The 19,333-nt window shown below is 48.7% G+C and overlaps 2 protein-coding genes across 2 annotated transcripts in view; one reads left to right on the forward strand and one right to left on the reverse strand.

The window, feature by feature from the left end:
* Positions 1–10,820, reverse strand: part of LOC144178110 (uncharacterized) — a 191,756-nt gene extending 180,936 nt beyond the window's left edge. The window contains exon 1 of the mRNA XM_077705646.1: positions 10,004–10,820. The gene's annotated coding sequence lies outside the window, so the exon portion shown is untranslated. The remainder of the gene's footprint in view (positions 1–10,003) is intronic.
* LOC144178108 (atrial natriuretic peptide receptor 1-like) overlaps positions 1–19,333 on the forward strand; it is a 267,231-nt gene that overhangs the window by 245,419 nt on the left and 2,479 nt on the right. The window contains exons 20-21 of the mRNA XM_077705645.1: positions 1,637–1,735; positions 12,958–13,049. Coding sequence (XP_077561771.1) covers positions 1,637–1,735; positions 12,958–13,049 — 191 coding nt within the window. The remainder of the gene's footprint in view (positions 1–1,636; positions 1,736–12,957; positions 13,050–19,333) is intronic.

Genomic DNA, 19,333 nt, shown 5'->3' on the forward strand with positions numbered 1-19,333 from the left:
AGGGAATCGAAGACGTACAGCTGCGCGAGAACGTCATCTATAGTTCATCTGACAAGCTAGCTGCAGCACTGTGGAGGCTACATTGTTGTCCCCCTCAGGGCGCCTAAGTCACTGCGAAGGAGGCGACAAAAGGCGCCGGGGCCTTGCGGTGCCACTTGCCGAGAGGGGAGAAGGGAGTGTCCTTTCAGGACCCCCTTCACGGCGGATTAGGCGCCCTCAGTGGGCGCACTATTGATAACAATGTAGCCTCCACAGTGCTGCAGCTAGGTTGTGAGATGAACTATAGTTCGCCGTGCCCGGACTTCAATCGCCGGAGCGTAACAGCAGACTTGCCGCATTGCGACCAGAGGGCGCGCGACGATAGCAACAACGCGTGAGCACACAACGGCAACGCAATCGCCGCTTTGAGTTCAACTTTGTGCGGGGAGAGAAGGTGCCGATTCGGGCACGGTACGATGACAAAGTATTCGCCATGTGCATTCGCAAAGGGTATCTCCGACCAGGTAACAGCGCCGGTCCGAAGCCGATCTCTTTACGGCGGCTGTAAAAACTGGCTTAGAAGTTATGGAGAGGCATATGTACTGCCCTTGTGTGATGTCGTTGCACCAATCCAATGAATACAATTTTATTGCGACCCGTAAAGACAAAACATAAAACGTTCTTTTCATGCTCTGTTATGTTTGACTTAGAAGCAGTCGAAACAATTATTCTTTTGTTAATAAACAGTTTTGTGGAGCCCCTCCTGCGAAACGTCTGCCACTGAAAATTGCAAAGCTTACGTCAGAATTAGAGTACGTTTGATTTATTTGTTTGAATCGCTACCAAGTCGCTAGGAAGAAATTAATCTTTTGTCGCTCTTAACTCTTGAATGTATTGCTTGGAACCCGAGTGTTATGGGTGCCAGGTATACAGACTCTTGTCGTTATTTGCTCCTTTGAACAGGCGTGTTTGTTTTCAAATACGACGTAATTTTTGATGATTATGAAACCCCGAGTTTGAATACGATCGGATAAAATGTTAGGTATGTATTTTTTTCTATTTGAGCATGGCGTTTTTATAAGTTTGCCAGTTAGCATGACTCGAACGGTTCATGAAGAAATTTTTAAACATTTACAGGAAAAGGTTTGGTCAGCTGTTTTTGGCTAGAAAATTTGGTTTCTTGTAATCACAAACACTTTTGAAGGTGGAATTTTTGAAAGTTTCTGGGAAATCCAAATATGAGAAACATTGTGGCTGCTTATGCCAGGAAGTACGGCCACTTCTTTTACGGTGTACAAGGCTGCGCACGCTAACGACGGTCGCCTCCCTTGGGGTGAATGTTACGGTGCAGTTCCCGGACGGAGAATTGCTTTGACATTGAATTGTGGCTGTAAATTGTGTGCGATGTAATAATTCCCAAAGAGAAATACGGCTGCAGTGCGATACATGTCTCCACCGGCATTAGGCGGAAAAGTGAGTTTAACGATTACCGGTTAAGCCGCGATAACAGAGGCCGATAAAACACACCGCAGTGGTGCTGTATACTGTTCTAAATACTTAACCTGGCGAACAGTATGGGTGCCATGGGCGTGTTCACAGTCCCCGTGTTTCCCGTCAAATGGCACGCGGGCACATCTTTTTCTCCGGACCTTCCCAGGGCCCTGTGCGGCAGGCATCGTGGGACTCAAGATGCCCAGGTACTGCCTGTTTGGGGACACTGTCAACACGGCCTCCCGAATGGAATCCAACGGGCAGCGTGAGTATCTCCCCGTATCTTTTCGTATCTCCCCGAGAACACTTCAAAAGACAAAGAAATCCCTCGACCTAATTTCGCGCTATAATTTTGTATGGAAAACAAACATGAATTTGTTGGTACTCTATAGAAATACAAGAAATACACGCACGATGAACCAAGCGCCAATCAACAAATGCAGCAAAGTTATTTGTTCATTTCACGTTGGAACACAGTGAATCGACCATAAGGACAACCTTGCAACTGTTTCCTTCACCTGAAGGCAAGTCCGCTCAGACATGTGTACAAGAAACATTAGAGACGATGGCCCTACACAACGCGAAAACTGGTGGTTCTGCATGTCACTCGAGTCAAGTCGAAATGTGACCGGTGAGCCCCCACCAATGCGCGTTACTGAACCAATGGAGATTGGTTGGCGAGTGATTGGCGGGGGGCATGCAGAAGGATGCAGGGGGAAGCGGGTGTACACAGCAGAAGAGGTAGGGGGGGGGGGGGGACGAGAATGCACAGCCCTTCTACAACTAGGAAGATCGAAAACTAGCGAAGCTATATTAATGGTGGATAACTACATTGACTTTTGCCTGGTGGCTGACTACAATGGTCGAATAAGGGCACATGCACGTAACTTCCTTAGAATTAACTCGAAATTTATACTTATTTCGGGGCAGCTTTGATAAAATCAGAGCCGTTTTATGTGACCGTATACTCTCTGTGTACGGCCATGTATTGGCGGCGTACAGGTATTCCGTAACTTCGGAAAATTCATTGAAAACTAATTATTCGAGGCAACTTAATTCAACTCAACGTGATGATAGAGTCGTCTTAGCGGCCAATTTCAGCGTGACTTTTTGCAAGATAGCACGTGTATTGAATTGAGAGCTGTACAGAGCATTTCATACTATGTCTGGGGCGAACGCGTGCGATTTTCTGCGAAACGAGCCGATGGACGCTCGCAATTTCGCTCAGAACTTCTGGCGCAAGACAGCGTCGCAGTAAAAAAAATGACGGCGCACGTGCTTGCTGTGCTGCAAACGTCCTCGAAAGACGCTTCTACCTTCCCTACCAAGCAACTGCCTTTCCTCAGAGCCCCTTCTAACCCTCTGGCTCCTTGCTTATATAACGAATGAAATGGCGGTTTGTCCAATGTAATTCAATTATGGCACATCGAAAATCTTTCTTCAAGTGTGATTCTCATACTCTCGGCACAGCCCATGTCTTTTCAATTGTATTTTGTTTTTGTGCTACTACAAACAGCAAGAGCCGAAATATTTTTTAGTGCTTACTTTCGTCTCGCCTCACTTCAACACCGTTTTTTAAACGCCCAACAAAGCTGACGCTCTGGAAAGAGAGACAGAGAGGCGTTTTGTTCCTGGCTAGGTCTAGGCATGGTTGACCCGCGGAAGGGGCAGCTCTGTGGGCCCAGACCTGTCGACCGGGGCGCACTGGGACTGGTGGGATTTGCTATGCCGAGGCATACCTCCGCAAAAATCGACACCACTAACTCGCCCTCGCTAACAAATTTACAGGGTGTCCCAGCTATCATGCACCAATATTTTCAGAAAGAGCACTGGCATTGGTCGATGAAAACCTAGTGCACAATGTTTCCAGTAAAGTGGAATAGCGGCTAGTAATTTCTTCATTAATGAGATTTAATGTATTATTTGTAGGTAGTTGTGTAACGAAAAAATCCCACCATCTTCACGAAGTGAATGATGATGAGAGGTGCGAAGCTAAAATGCTTATCGGTAAAGCCGTGAAACATTCGCCCACACATCATATAAAGACTCTAAACGTCAAGCTTTCCACCGCTCCGTTGCAAGCTCGTCGACGGCGTCGATGTTTGTGGTGATTATGTAGGGCTTGTTTGGGACGATGAGAATCTCGATGCGTAAGTTGGCGAATTCGGTGTGTGACATTTCAGCCACCTTGGCCGTCGCCTTCTGCAGAGCGTCATGTGTCGCGTACCCCCGGTACGTGTCTTGAGCTCGCAGGCGACGAACGACAACCTCTTCTTCCTCTCCTCCTTGTTGGGTAGCAACAAACGCGTTGAACGTTATGACCTCTTCGGCCAATCTTTGGTTGGCCAATCCCTAGGGGGATCCTGCCACAATCATCATCGATGTGCCGTGTACAATGTGCCGTGTACGGCCGGGATGCGTATTCCCAAACCATATCCCGTAGGGCCCCAGGCCGCCCCCCGCCCCCCCCCCCTCCCCCCCCCAAGCAGCGACGCAGCACCGTGACGTCACTTCCTCTATGAGCGCGACTTCATGCGACATGGATTTTTTTTATTTTCCTCTCCCTCGTTCCGGCTGCTTTGCGGGCGGCCGATGGTTTCGCTCCGTGCGCGGGGCTGGCCTGCGGCGCTGGGGAAGCTGACGCACACGGGGTAGCAGTTAACGTTTTGTACCTGAGCCGCTGAGCTCTCCGCGCACGGCTTGCCCGCCTGCAAGTTGACGCTGACCTGCCACCGTGTTCCTAGATATGCTCTCGACTCTGTGCTCTAAGTGCGCGCACTCGGATGAACGCTTTCACGTACACGTGGGTATTATATACGTTCAGAAAAGCAAACACTCTGATTGAAAGGCCATGCTACAACACACAGAAGGGTATACAATTGAGTTGGGAGCTCTGTCACTATATACACACCTCAAAACAATTCGGCGCTGCAGGTATGGATTACAAGAAAGGCAGCGAAATAACTATGACTACAATTACAAACTGTCCTGCCCCTGCGAAATATTGCAGCTGCATGAGCTGCTACATTTTGGCACTTTCATGGGCACTATTACATTGAATTTTGTTAACATTAACTTCATTGCATTACTTCTTTATCAGGAACAGTGCCACTAAAGAAAACATTGATATTTTGTTAGCAGCAATGGAAGATGTAAATCGTTCTTGCAAGGTTGATACGTTGATAAGAAAGACACTAGCTCAAACGTACACGTTTTACACTCGGTCATGAATGCTGCATAATTTGCAGTGCTGGTAATAACAATTTAGGCAAACAATATCGAAAATTTAGACAAACCAAGGACTAAGTAATAGTTGGATTGTACAGCTTCTGAAGTACTCGAGAAATTTGATATATGCATGTCTTCTGTACGGGGATATTGACCACAGTCTCTGCACTGAAGCCATCAGAGCGGAGTTTGAAATCAGTAATCATGCGTGTTACCACTCACACTGTTGCCAATGTCAATTTTTTTTAACAATTTGTGCTTCATACACACACAGATTTTGCTGCATAAGATACGTATATTCGTTTCGATGGGACTAATGAGTAGCTGCGCGTGAGCTTGAGGTCACGGTAGTACGCAGCAGAGATAAAACAGTAAAAAAAACGTTATCTCCTGGGCGCACTATTTTTGGGACAGTGATCTGGGAGTCCAAATAGCAGCAAAAAATGCCACTTTTGGACATCCACTAATGGGGATAGATGAGCAGTTTGTGTCCGTTTCCTGCGCCGCATTTTTTCGCTACCATAAATATATTTCTGTGGTGTCTGGCCTTTTAATGCGTGCGCATTGCGTCACAGTTCGCGCCTCAACTGTAAGCGACACACACGCAAAAAACATATACAATTGTATAAACAATAAATAGCAGGAATAAAAATATAAATAGTACAACACAAGTTGCAAAACGCCGCCTCCCGTACTACAACGCTTCGTATCGAAAAACATACCTCTCGCCCCGTTTCTGGACCTTTTGAACAATCCAGGTAGTGTTGGTGCACCCGCTCTACGTGTCCATGAAGGCGTTGACTGGTACTTCGTCAGTCAGGTTCGCACGGAAGACAGACTCATGATATGTTGACGCGAGGTCATCTCTGACGACCTCGAGGGGCTGCTCGTGCTCATCCATGAAGCAGAAGTTGTAAGCTGCGCGACAATCACGTGAATGCGCCGGGGACGCGCGTGGCGCACGCAATAATGAGAACGGACCTTGTGATGGGCAGTTCTGCGCGAGTGCGAGCACAGACGAGTATGGCGAATAACACGCTCGCTGGTGTTCGCAGCAGACGAGTGACCGACATAAGCGGGTGCTTTCGAATGAATGAGAGCAAATGTTCTGCGCTTCGGTACTGAGTCCAAAAGACCACCCAACACAAAAAAAAAACATTTTTGTCTCCACTTTAATGGGAGTGCTTGCTTTCCGGAAGGTAAACAATAACTACATGTACGTGCAAAAGCATCCATCCGCGCGCGCACTTTGAGCAACGCGCGAGCGCTAGCTCAACTAGGAACAGCATGGGAGACGAGCGATTGCAGGCGCGCAAGAGAGCGTGGAGAGCGAGTTTCAGCTTCCCAGCGCGTACGGCAGGCTCGCGCTCGGAGCGAAACCATCGGCCGCCGTGAAGCAGCGCGACCACAAAAGACCAAAACAAATTTTTGTCTTCGCTTTAATGAGAATGTTTCCTTTTCGGAACGTATAGCCGGTATTGAATGGCGTGGAATGCATGCAGGCAACCAAGTGTGCGCCGCCATATTTGTGGCCAAGCGTCTGTTGCTAGGCGACGTTGTGCGCACGGCCCGCAGATCAGGCACCCCTCTTCTCCTCCACGCAACCGTGAGAGTGCGCCGTCACTCGTTACGTCGGGCTCCGCGGGATGGCGGTACTTGTACAAGCTAAGCACGACTGGGAAACACGTGACTGCGTTTCACGTTACAAACTCTACCTCGACGAACGCAAAGTATTGCCTTGAGTTCAATGTGAGTGCGATTAATAACATCTCTGTTGACGCCACCGTTTAGAATCGGATTGGAACGGAGCAGATGACGCACGCCGGTGTTTTTTTTTCGGCGTGCGGGCGCAGTGGCCCAAGCCGCGCCGTGTCCGTCGCGCATCGGCCATGTCTGTGGCCGTTTCCAGTGTTGCCAAGCGAAGAAATTGACCACTAAACTTTTCAACGAATACCGCCTATATAATAGCCACATGTACGTGAAAGCGCCCATTCGAAGTGCGCGCACTCAGCACCGAGCCGATAGCTTATCTAGGAACACGATTGCGTGTCAGCGTCAACTTGCAGGCGCGCAAGAAGAGCGCGGAGAGCTCAGGGGCACAGGTACAAAAGGATAACTTCTACCACATGTGCGTCAGCTTCCCCAGCGCCGCAGGCCAGTCCCGCGCACGGAGCGAAACCATCGGCCGCCCGCAAACAGCCGAAACGAGGGGGGAGGGGGGGGGGGGAGAAAAAAATCCATGTCGCATGAAGTCGCGCACGTAGAGGAAGTGACGTCATGGTTCTGCGTCACTGATTGTGTGGGTATGGTCGGCCTAGGCCCCTACGGAATATGGTTTGGGAATACGCTGCCGGATAAGGCTACGCCGGGTGCTACTTTCAAGAGAAGCGAAACGCGGCTGGAAAATTGGCGTGCCTTGAATAGCAAAGGACACATGCGCATTCCGCTATCTCGACAGCAGGCGCTGTGCCGGAAAATGTCACACCAATACCTCTTTTGCACGGCTCGCTTGTTCCGTTTTATTTTGTAGCCGCCAAGTACATACCGGAAGCTCACCTGCCGAGGTATGGTAGTTTATCGGTAGATATACATAGCGGGAGGTGGGCGTGCGCCACGTGCCGAGACCTTGCACTGGACCTCTGTCGTGGTGGTGGCGCTATCTGTCGGCCCTGTGGGGTACCTTCGCCCAACGTGAAGTGCTTCACCACGGAGCAAGATAAACAGGAGCGCCGACTTCGCTCTCTCCTGCGGGCTCTTAATGTCCATCACTCGCGGAGCGCAATGTAGATGGCGCAGCGAATGGTCCGGCGGCTAAGCGGCCGGCGTTCCCCGTGCGCCGGCGGGCGCGTTGGCGGAACACATTCCGTCGGCTTTTGTCGTCTGCTTCGGCGACGGTAGTTTTGGGCACAGAGTGCTTTGGGCCTGCGTTGGCGCCGCTTCGCGTCCATTGCGCTCCTCCTTCGCACGGCTTGATTAACTTGTTTGACAGCACCTTCTGGGTAACCCGAACCCGAAGGAATTGAGTGGTCGTACGGCACGGCAAAGATGCGTTAAGGATTGGTTTGCATGGCGGGAAAACAAAATGCAGAGCGCACATATAGACATATGGCTGCTATACAAACACTATCTCTTGCGCAGTGCTTGCCGAAAATGTGACTCCGTTTTGTAAATTTGTGAACACCAATTTGGCTGTGTTTTAACAGGTTTTACAAAAGGAGAAAGGAGCAACTGGTTCTGATCACTAGCGATTATAAAAGTTGCCTCAGCTTTCTCACCGTTCTCCAACTTACGTCCAAAACAGAGTGTGCCTAGAACACGGACCGGCACTCACACGCTCATCAGAAAATAACAGAAACGCGATAACATCACAGTGCGGTCTTTTCACAAGCCTTCATTTCGCGATATTTGAATTCGTCCGGACCCTATATCTCTGTGGTGATGACTCACCAAAAGAAAAGGTTTGACGAGCCGGTTGTTTTGCTGGTCAGCCGCTTAAAGAAAAAAAAAACGCCGGGAACCCTCGTAGGCCCAAAATTGCAGCCATACAAATCGCAGCATTTTATTTGGAGTCCACGGCGTTATCGATGAGATAACACGACCGTAGAGCGACAGTGAACATCGGGCGGTAAGTTGCGGTATGAGTTACAATGAAGGTTGCGTTTGATATTCTTGGGTGCCTTATCAAGATGACAGTGTTTTTGTACACTTATTACAACAGGGCAGCCGTCCAATTCAGTCATTGGCACAGAAATGTGTGTCTCATTGCCGTTTGCCGATGGAGACTGTGGGCGACCCTTGTAAGCATTGTTCGTGCGCAGAAGCGGCATAAATAATTAAGCAGGCGGCCGGAGAGCGGGCCAACAACAGAGGATAATTTTTGCGCTGCATCGGTTTGTCGTAAGCAGAATCACGCTAGACTGCATGTTGTGGCGTTTCATATTACTCTTGCTCATTCTTTGGTGATCCTAAAGTCGTCGTCGTTCAGTTGCGTCTTACATCTGCTGGGTTAGTACAATATTTTTAGCGGGTCTTCATAACGTCAGAATAAACGCCCCCCGATAGGGAATAAGCGATCGCATGTATGCGGTGGCGTGCGATTATCTGCGCCGTCTATTCCGGCTGCGCACGGGTGTTTAAATTCCGCGCGTGCAGGCATTCCTCCTGCATAGTAGGACAGGCATACGACAGACGTCGTTGCGAAAGGAACGACGCCTCTGGGGAGGCTTGTCTAGGGCATGCGAGCTCGCGGCTTGGGAGCGTGCGGGCAACATCTGCTGATAGCGGCTGGGTTAGAGATAGCTTGCCATTGCGCGTACGCCGATCTCGGAGAGGGTCAGGCCGGTCTTCGTTTCGCATGTGCCGCTCGAATTTGCAGACGCCACCACCCTCGAGGGGTGATTGTCTTTCACAGTGGCAGCCGGGAGCGTTGACAGGCCAGATAGACGCGTCGTTCGTCGCGGTGCAATAACCAATGAGGCGGTCACGCGATGCTAGAAAACGACCTCCGCTAATCTTCTAAATCTCATGTTTAGCAAACGAAAAGCACGCAACAAGAACACACTGCAGCTCTTTCTGTCAAAACGTTTGTGCGATTAAGTAACGGCTGCACTGATAATGCATGGCGTCAAATTTCGCGCTTACCCCGTGTCACCGCCTACGATTGGCACTTCCGAATAAAAGCGCCCCTTGTGGGGCGTAGCGTCTCTAAGTTTGAGAGGCCCATGCTATAATACGACCGACCCGAACCTGTCAAACATCCACGCACGCGCAATGGCAAGCTATCTCCAACCCAGCCACTATCAGCAGATGTCGCCAGCATGCTCAGAAGCCGCGTGCTCGCTTGCCTTAGACAAGCCTGACGCGCACTGTACAGAGGCACAGCGACGAAAGGGCAAACGAAGGAGGAAGAGAGCAAAGGGAAAGCTGGGTGGCCGGCGGCACGCGGACATTATCGGCCCGAGCAAAATAATTTTTCTGGGCCACAGTCGGCGCTCCTCTTTATATCTTGCTCCGTGGGCTTCACCTTCGCTTGGCGTGCCGTGCACCATCGCCAGCCACTGCGAGTCCCTAAACAGCTCCACTCTAAAACTTATAAGTCCTCACCCTGCTACTTGCTGATGTCTTAATCACAAACGCAGTCACAGAACACGAAGCGCAACGAGGTGCACAGAATTCAGCAAGACAAATCGCACTATTTCCCTAATATCTCTTGTCCCAATTTTCTTGCCATTTCTCTAGTTTACCATGAACGGATTATACACCACTTCTATTGAAGGGAAAATGATGGTTTAAATAATAAGCTTACCGGCAGTCTTGGTTTCAGTCGGCGGCGCACAACTTGCACAGGAAATCCTGTATCAACACCAGCATTAGTCAATGTAGAAGTCACAAAACAAGTCCACTAAGTTGCTCGTCACTTGCAGTCTCCTCCATCACCATTGTGACCGACACAAAAGCAGACCACGCGCACTGCAAACCCTTACGCGGGAAATTTTTGTTGTAGCCAACTTGCCCACCAACTGGTTTGGAAATGGTAAACCTAACCAGTTGTCACCCTTAGGAGGCAACAAAGAGCACAAGAATACTTTTTGCCGCACTTCAGAGGCCAGCGAATACCGACGGAAGGTGCGCGGCGGCACGGACGAATATCCGTCGTCGTAAGGTCCGCGAGGAACGGCCTGAACCATGTCTCTGTTCACTGCTACACATATCCGCACAACTCGCACACCGATGAAAGAAAGTATGCCCAACAATGCACACGACGTTCTCATGCAGGCAGATACATAAAACGCCCGAAATCCATGCACAGGAACGTGGCCTATACTCCGAGCGTCCCAGAGGCTGCCAGTGAAGTCAGATGGCTGCCTAGACAGAACGATAAAAGGTTACAGAATAGCCCAACCTCGTGCCACATACGTATCACGGGGCATGACGAAGCATATTGCGCGGCGCGCTGCGCACTAGCACCGGCGAAGGGCGGAAAACGCAGCTTCACCACGTCAGAGTCCTTCAATGCTTTCTGGTCATGAAGCTCCCGGCCAAGTTTCGTACGGGGACAAAGGCTACCGCGAGGGGCGCAACCGCAGATCGGAGGGCATCGGGCGGCCGCCGCTGCTCTGTAGCCAGACCGGCAGGCAGGAACGCAGTAGCAGAATGCCCGTTCGCACCAAATTTTTTCGCCACTCACGAAATGATAACTCCATTTGAACGGCCCACGACACGGAAAGCGAGAGCGCACTGCTGATAAGGCGGCGAGCGTCTGTTTTATCTTACTCCGTGGTCCGTTCCCTCGTTCCCTGCCAAACGCGCTCTGACCACGCCCCCGGCTGCCCTGCGATCAACACCAGCGCCGCTGCGGGGCAGCGTACGAAGCTCTCCCATAGCGTGACGGCGAAGTTTCATGACCATAAAGGCATTGCAGGACTCTGACCACGTCTTGGTACCGCCGGCGTTATTGCAGACAGCTCGCGCGGGCTTGATCGCTAGCATTACAATGACCGACCGCGACTTCTCGTCGGGAGGAAGAACAAGTGGACGGCCGTTGGCCCGCATTTGGGAATCCACCGAATGCAGGACGATGAAAGCCGTCCTGCACGATAATTACCGATTGAGAAACCGCGCTAAACAGCTTCTGTGGCGCACGAATAATTGTAATTGAACCATGTAATTGGGTTTCGTGGTTAATCCGCAGCAATGGCTAAAGCGTTGTGCTGTCGCTCTTATGAACCCCTATTTGATCGAGGCCGTTTTCTGATTGCGGCAAAAAACGAGGTGGCCTTGTGTCGAGATTCGGCGAAATTTCGCTTTGCCGCCAAGCGTATTCTTCTGAACAATCCTTCTGAAAGATCACGACAAAAAAAGAAATGCACACGAACGAGCGATATCAGTTTCACCGTGAAAAAGTGACTTCACTGCCACCAATTTTTGAAATAACGCTGTGATACCGAACCGTTCAATAAACCAAAACAATAAATTATAACACAATCGAAAAGCTAGGGAACCTAAGGAATGGGACTGCACGCTTTTATTGGGTTATTTTTGAGTTGATTTTCGGTGCGCAGTTGTATCAGCACGTTGACAGTTAGGCACCCGGCCGTTTTACTACAGAGTGATTTCCGTCAAAAGAGAGATTCTAGCGCGACAGTGATTCACTAAAAAACAACAACGTGAACTGTTGAAGTTGAAAGCAATTACACGTTTGACTGTTACTTTTAGTGCTTTTATTACGTGTAATCACAGATGAATTCAGTTTTTTGGGAACAATTTTTCTTTTAATTATGCATTATTGATGGTTCTTCCAAATGCTTTATGGATTTATTTTTCTTCAACAGCTCTTAAAAATTTTTCTGAAGAGTGTGTCCGTGTTTTTTTCATGATAAATTACGCGTAATTATAGCGTGTATTCATTTTATTGCTTTATGCGGTAAATATTTATTAAGGACCGTTCCTCAATCACTTTATTTGATTTAGTTTTCTCCCAGATTTGCTTTAAACATTCTTGTAAATATTTTTCCGAGTGGCAATGTTCCTTTTTTGCAAAGGTATCCAATGTGAGCTTCATTGATATCAATGAGCCCTACCAAGCGCCTGTCACTTGTCGCCCCACTCACCGCTCACGAATGGCGAGTGGCGCTCACACTCGTGAGCTGTGAGCGGGGCTTACCATGAGTGGCGCTGACACTCACTTGTGCTCGCCAGCCCGAAACGATGGTGGTGCCCACTCACCACTCATTCGGGAGTGTTGAGGGGGTGGTCTGTGCACGAGTGCCGTCGTGAGTGGGCCCGCGACGTATGTGCTGAGGTCCCCCAGATATGCTTTGCAAGAAACAAATGCATAATCAACTGTTTTGCCTCTTCCCAGTCCTCCCGTAACTAACTCAGTTTGTGGAGAACGGGGAAAATGGCATTGTCCTTGGCTATACTTCCCAAACGGTGACAAGAAGTACTTTTCCGAGGAGTGACTTTGCTACTTTAGAAGGCTGAGCTGGCAGAGCTAAAAGAACTGAGCCCCTGACGCAATTAGGCAGCATCGGGATTTCCGAAAATGCGGCAAATTTAAAAGCCGTTCCCAATAGGCGTGTTTCTGGTGGGATTTTAAAAATGTGTCGCAAATCAGTAACAATTACATTTTATCTCTTGTTTTGAACCAAGTGAAACGTACTGTATCTTTTCCCCTTTTCTGCGCAGAATGGCAATGTGGTACGGATAGCTGAATGCAACGGACGTATTCATATAACTTGGTCGCTTTTCCCATTTCAGCACTGAAAATTCATGTCAGCTCTGCCACGAAAGAAGCGCTGGAGAAGTTCAAGACGTTTCGCCTGGAGCTGCGTGGAGATATTGAACTTAAGGTAGGCTTTGCGGTATATCTTGCGCAATCGGCACATTTCTGAGGTCTATGCTCTTGCCATCGCAGAAAACACGGTACCATCGAAATTAATGGCCACGTAATAAGAAGACCGAGGCTTCTCGTAACGTTTACAGTATCCTTTTCAACAGATAACTTATACCTGCGTCTTGATTCTTGAGGCACGATTTTACAAAAGTGGATTGTCTCCGGGTCATTTCTTTAATTTCAAATCAGAGGGTCATTTTAGAAGTCTCTCAAACTGTGTTTAAACTTGAAGAGAGAAAAGGGGAAACTTTCGCCGAACCCACTGCCAGCATGCTGCGCCAGCAGTGACTACAGCCGGGCAAACCTCCGGTGGAGCTTGAGATCGCCTTTTCCGCTTCCACTGGGCTGAGTTGAAGTCAGAGGCTGGACGAGTCAGGACGGAGGTTCTCACTTGTAATCAGTCAGAAGTGTTGCTGGTCAGCCTGCTCACTAGTTGGATAATGACCATTTGGTGGGCAAGTGAATGTTGAGCGAAGTAGGGGAGAGGCAGAGTCCGTCCGTCGGCCAGTCGACCGGCTTACGGCCATACGGCCAGATTCCAGCCGTAGGGCTCCGGCCATTCCAAAGCCACCCGTGTACGGCCGAAGTACGGCAACCGCAGGACAGCCGAGATGCGGTCGTCGGACTCCAGCCGGACTAAAGCTGCCGGAAGTTCGGCCATGCTACGGGCATTGGAGTTCAGCCACAGTACGTTAATTGTACTGAGGCCGGTGGACGACCACTGCATGCAGCGCAAGCAGATGACTCCGTCGCGCTTGGCAGCAGCCCAAACCCGCCATTTTGAGTCCACTGCACCGACAGCAAAGTGAGCACGTGCGCCACCTCCAGCCGTCCAGCCTTCATCGCAGCCTTGCTTAATTATCGGCGTTAGTTGACAGCAAAATTAATTTATTTTCAAAATTCAGAATTTATGAGACAGTGCTCACAAATTGTCGTTCCTTTAATTGATGTGCCTCTTTTACTGTAGCATACAGAAAATATTCCAGAAATAGGATTTAGCGCAGCGAAAGACACGGACGGTGAAAAGGGCGGAACTACCGTACCGTCCTTTTCACCGTCCGTGTCTTTCGCTGCGCTAAATGTTATTTCTGTAATATGAACCAACTCGCCCAGCAACACGTCTTAGTGAAGAAAATATTCATTTCTTTGCGCAGCTGGAATAGATATATTGTCCAGGTCCTGATATCTTCTCTGGGGCGGCTTACCTGTAATAAATGGGGAAAGAGGAGGAGGAGGAGGGGCGGAAGGCGCATACTTTAATGGGTTGAATTTCACAAAGATGAAAGTGCCGCTTTCAGCCAATTTCTTGTAAGACAATCTTCCTGAACTCTTTCATGCTCTGAATAAATCAACTATTTTTACAACAGTTGCTTGACCACTTTTGTTGTATACAGAACTGGCGCGAATGCCTTTACGTTTGGTACTCCGCAAAACGCTCAGGAGCATTCAATATAATTTTCTTCACCCAAAAAGTATGTTCAGTTTTTGCTCATTTTTCTTGCAAGAAAATTTTCTACTCGATCAATTTTTTCGGTGATCTTTCACAGGGATGATCCTGGGAGAGATCGAACAAGTACTTTCATTTTCAATCTATTTTTTATGTTGTTTTCATGAGTTATGTGTACACCCCTTAATAGAATAAAAGAACTTAATTTTCGTCTAATGTCGTACTACATTTAAAAAATTTTAAATGCGTTGCGAATGACGCCCTGCTTTCGGTGGCTGCGGTTGTATCCCTGTGTGTTCACGCAAGGAAAGGCGTAAGACTAGAGTTTCATAATTTGTTTCAAACCAATAACATAGCAATGGTAGTATTGATACAGCAAACCTTGCATACTGCAATGAAGAAAAAGAATATTTCATTAGTGCAGTTTGGTTTGAATGTGTAAGGTGCTCAACCCTTCGGAGGCGAACTTGCTGTTTCGCAATTTCATTTACCTTTTTATTTATTTATTTATTTATTTGATACCTGCTTCGCCTTTGCATGCATTACAGCAGGGAGATACATAACCATAACCATCAAATTTGAGGTCACGTAACCGAATAATTCTACAAAGCGCGGTAAAAATCGTCGTTATAAACACTGGTTACAACCATACGTGGAAGATAATTACACTCTCGTATTGACCTAAGATAAAATGATTCGCGCAAGGCGTCACCTTTAAAGGAAAGTTAATAATTTGCTTTAAGCTAGCGGTCCCACTTCGGGATATGTAGAATGGCGCTTGGATATACTTCTTCCCTTCTATTCCAGTTTTCGAATGATAGATATTACGAAAAAATTTCATCCTGAGGTTTCGTCTGTGCTCTTTCACGTATTAGCACTAAAGTTTATATTTATTTTCCGTCATGCTAAGTTGATAGTGCCAATTACCTAATACGAATCGAACTGCCCTATTCTGTACGCTTTCGAGCGTATCAAACAGCTCTTTGGTGTAGGGATTCCATAAAACACAAGCGTACTCCAACATCGAGCGCATATGAGCGAAATACGGTTGATCTTTTAAGCTAGATGGAGGTTCGCTGAAATTTGTCTCACAAAGCCAAAAACACCTGCAGCGGTAACTATTAAGTTGTGAACGTGCCTATTTAACCTCTACCCACTCGTTAAATAAACTCCTAGTTATTTATATTCCCCGGCCATTCTTAAAGCAGCGTAATTTACGGTATACGTATTCAATTTGAATGAAGGTTTTCTTGTAAAGGTGACGTTACACACTTTTTAACATTCAACGACTTTTCCGAATCATCACACCCGGATGTTATTAAATCTGAATCATGCTACAGGTGTTCAGAATCACGTTCATTCGCTGTAGTCCTTTAAACTACACAGCCATTCCCGAACATTTCGAACAAAGATCAGGGGCCAATAGTAATAACATTTATATATCCCAAGAAAAAATAATGGCCCGCAACTGAGCCTTGGGGAATTCCTGAGGTCACGGAAACATATCCGGACGAACAACCATTGAGAGCGACCGACTTCTGTCTTAGAGAGAGATACTGGGCTATCCATACAATAACCGATTCATTCAGTTTGCTGCCCTCAATGTACTAAAAAGAAGGTGATATGAAACACCTTCAAATGCTTTTTTGCAGTCCAAGAAAATACAGTCAACTGCTTTAAGCTTATCTATTCCTAGAGCCAAATCGTGCGTGAACTCAACAAGCTGCGTTGAGCAAGCGAAACCTGACAAAATCCGTGTTTCCTAGCATGCTGGAGATTATGTTTAACCAAATGAGTCATATCCCAAGTGTAGGTAAGCCCACCTTCAAACACCGAAACTAAATTAACATCGAGGCTTCGTCATTGACAAGGCTCTGTTGTTATTGCAAATTTATATTAACACTTGTTTCTAAATAGGCAGTCATAAAATCCCACGAAGACTAAGTGCAGGGCACGAAGTTGAGCCTACCAATGCACGAGCTTAGCCTCTTTTATGTTTATCACCAACAAAATAGAGCAACATTGTTTTTCGCAGTATTATTGTACGAAGAATAGCCGCAAAGTTGCGCTTTTGCGCGCCCTTGCCTTTCTTTGGTGGGGAGGCCGTAACATGGCGCCGGTTGAGCTCCTGCGTGGTGGTCGCTTGCTCGACGCCCTTTAAGGCCAGTTATTTTGGTGAACCACCGCTATCTCGTGTCGGACATCTCTGCCGGGTCGATGTCTCCGATGCTCTCCGTTTCTTGAGGGGGCGAATAGCCTCGAGCTGATGCGTCGACGAATCCGGCGGGCGAAGCGTGTTAGCGGCTATGAGTGGCGAGGCTTAGCTCACAAGTCGGTGTGGCACAGTCTTCTTGTGGCAGTAAATGGCATTCCGATGGCCTGAAAGGTTCCCTGGTAATTTCCAGTGACTCCTGGCACCTTGTCAGTTCACCTAGAACACTCATTACTGTTTAACAAACGAAGTTCATTCATTTAAAACGTAGAAACACCGAGCGTATGGAAAACGCGTCTGCGTCGTTCGGCTGCTTAACGGCTTTTTTTTCACCCAGGGAAAACCGGTCCTACACCGGCCGGTCTCTTTCAAACACGTCTGTGCATGAATTCTCGGCGCCCAGATGCGTGCCGTTGTTCGGCTGTACAGCGCTTACCGAAAGAATGACGCATAACCTGACACCTTACGTAGGCTTGTCTCGCTTGAACACCGGTTGCCAAATATTCTGCGGCCGTTCGCTTGCCGTAATTCGGCCGAAGACCGCTACCCGAATGAAAAACGTATATTCTGGGGCCGTACGTCGGCCGGTCTCCTTTATAACGCCGACTGCCCGAAGAAAACGAATATTCTGCCGCCGGACGAGTGGTTCGCATTTGAAAACGCGAATGCGCGGCAGCCGCGCTCCGGCCGGTCTCCTTTCGAACACCAACTGCCATAACAGTAGAGATATTCTGTGGCCGGTCGCTTGCCGTGCTTCGGCTGAACCCCGCTTCCTGAAGGAAATACGGAAGTCCTAAGGCCGTACTTCGGCCTTTATCTATCTCAACATCGGCAGCCGAAAGTGAACTGAATATGCAGCCAGGTAGCTGCCGTTGTGCATCTGAACACGGGTGGCCGGAGAAATACCGAAGCGCTGGTTGCCGAATGTTGGCTGTTCAACGTATGATCAGTGGCTGCCAGAACCTGGATGCTGGCCAGACATGCCAGAAAGCGGCAATAGATGGGCCGGTCTTGGGACACACTTTCTGTGCCGCCTGGGCAGCTGCCTTTCCACCGTCGCTGTCCATTTTGGTGTTCAACTCTTGGAATCATGGGATACCAGCTCGGCAAATTGATCAGGTTACGGAAAATGGGCAGGAAGGAATAAAAAGTGTAGCGGAAGGTGGACGGGGAACGTATAGGACCCGACCAGAAACGAAACGCCGAAGTGGAAGGGAGTGCTGTGATTGGAGGGGAGGATACGAGGTAGGTGGGAGGGAAGGGAAATGGGCGAAAAAAGGGAGGGAGTGCGGAAGCGGGGAGAGTGGCGGAGGAGAAAGAGACAGAAGAGAGATGACAGCGAGGGGAACGGCGGAATTGTAGGAAAAGAGTGCAGGGTCGGGAGAGGGCGATCAGGGAGCAAGGAGAGCACTCGGGAGGGAACGACGTGGAATGCGAGGGGCAGAGCATTGGAATCGGGGGTGGTGATAGAAAGAGGAGGGAAAACGGATGACGAGGACTGCGGAAAAATTAGTAGTGGCTTAGCTCGGCTATGCCAGGATATACTTAGCGTGAGCTAAGGTTCCGCTGGTTATTCTTAGGTTTCCTGGTTGTCTATGATTAGCTGATTATCATGCTAAAACGATTTCCAAACCAATCCAATCCAGACCAGTCCAGTCACTGCTCCTCGCGCATGGCTCCTCCCGCAGCACGGCTCTCCGGGAGCCACGCGAAACGGCTATCAAGTGGCTCCAGCGCAGTGTCAGACTTGGATACTGCGCAACGGAGGCGCGCAGTTAGGGACGTGCCGGCGCCAGTGCATCTGCCGCGGTTATGACGTCGCTCCTCTGGAATGCGCAGACCGGCGAATGTGCAGACTCAATTCTCTACACACCCATACTCCAATTGGATTGGATTTCAATCCAACACAATCTAATTTAACCCAATCCAATCTAATCCTAATCCAATCCAATTCGAATCCAATCCAATCCGATCCAAGCCAATCCAATGTTCCTCGCGCTTGCGCAGAACGGCCCTTCACGGCCCACGCGAAACTGCTCAACCTCGGCCGTGTAGCTTACGCTACAAAATGAAAGAGAGGATGAAATATGCATCCGACGGTGGAGTGGTCGAGTGGGAATTGGTAAACACAACAGAGCCTCATTCGGAGATGGACGACGCGTTGGTCGACGTGGGGAAAGGAAAGTGAAGGGTTTAAAGGGACACTAAAGTGTAAAAGCAAGTTTGCCTATGTAGGTAGTCACAGTGTTGTGAATACAAATCTACTACTCGCAGCGCCGACAGGTGTAGCTCTGCGAGTGGAGCGGCAACACAGAAATAGCCAAAGACGTAAAAACAGGTCTCAACGCCCCATCCACTTTCCCGCACTACACTTTGTGACATCAAAAACCGTGAATGCATTGGGAAACAAGATTGGTGGAGCTTGCCTAAACGTTCTCTAAAACAAAAATGGAAGCAGCAGGAACGTGCAAATGTAAAATAAATGTATGCGGGAACATTGATGTTCACGCGCTTTTGAAAAGGAGAGAACCACAGCACGCACAAATCATAATATATGATGCCGCGTCCCAGGCGTTAGGCT

This window comes from Haemaphysalis longicornis, unplaced genomic scaffold (assembly GCF_048455015.1).
Source record: "Haemaphysalis longicornis isolate Haplotype H1 unplaced genomic scaffold, Haemaphysalis longicornis Haplotype H1 scaffold_4, whole genome shotgun sequence".
NCBI lineage: Eukaryota > Metazoa > Arthropoda > Arachnida > Ixodida > Ixodidae > Haemaphysalis > Haemaphysalis longicornis.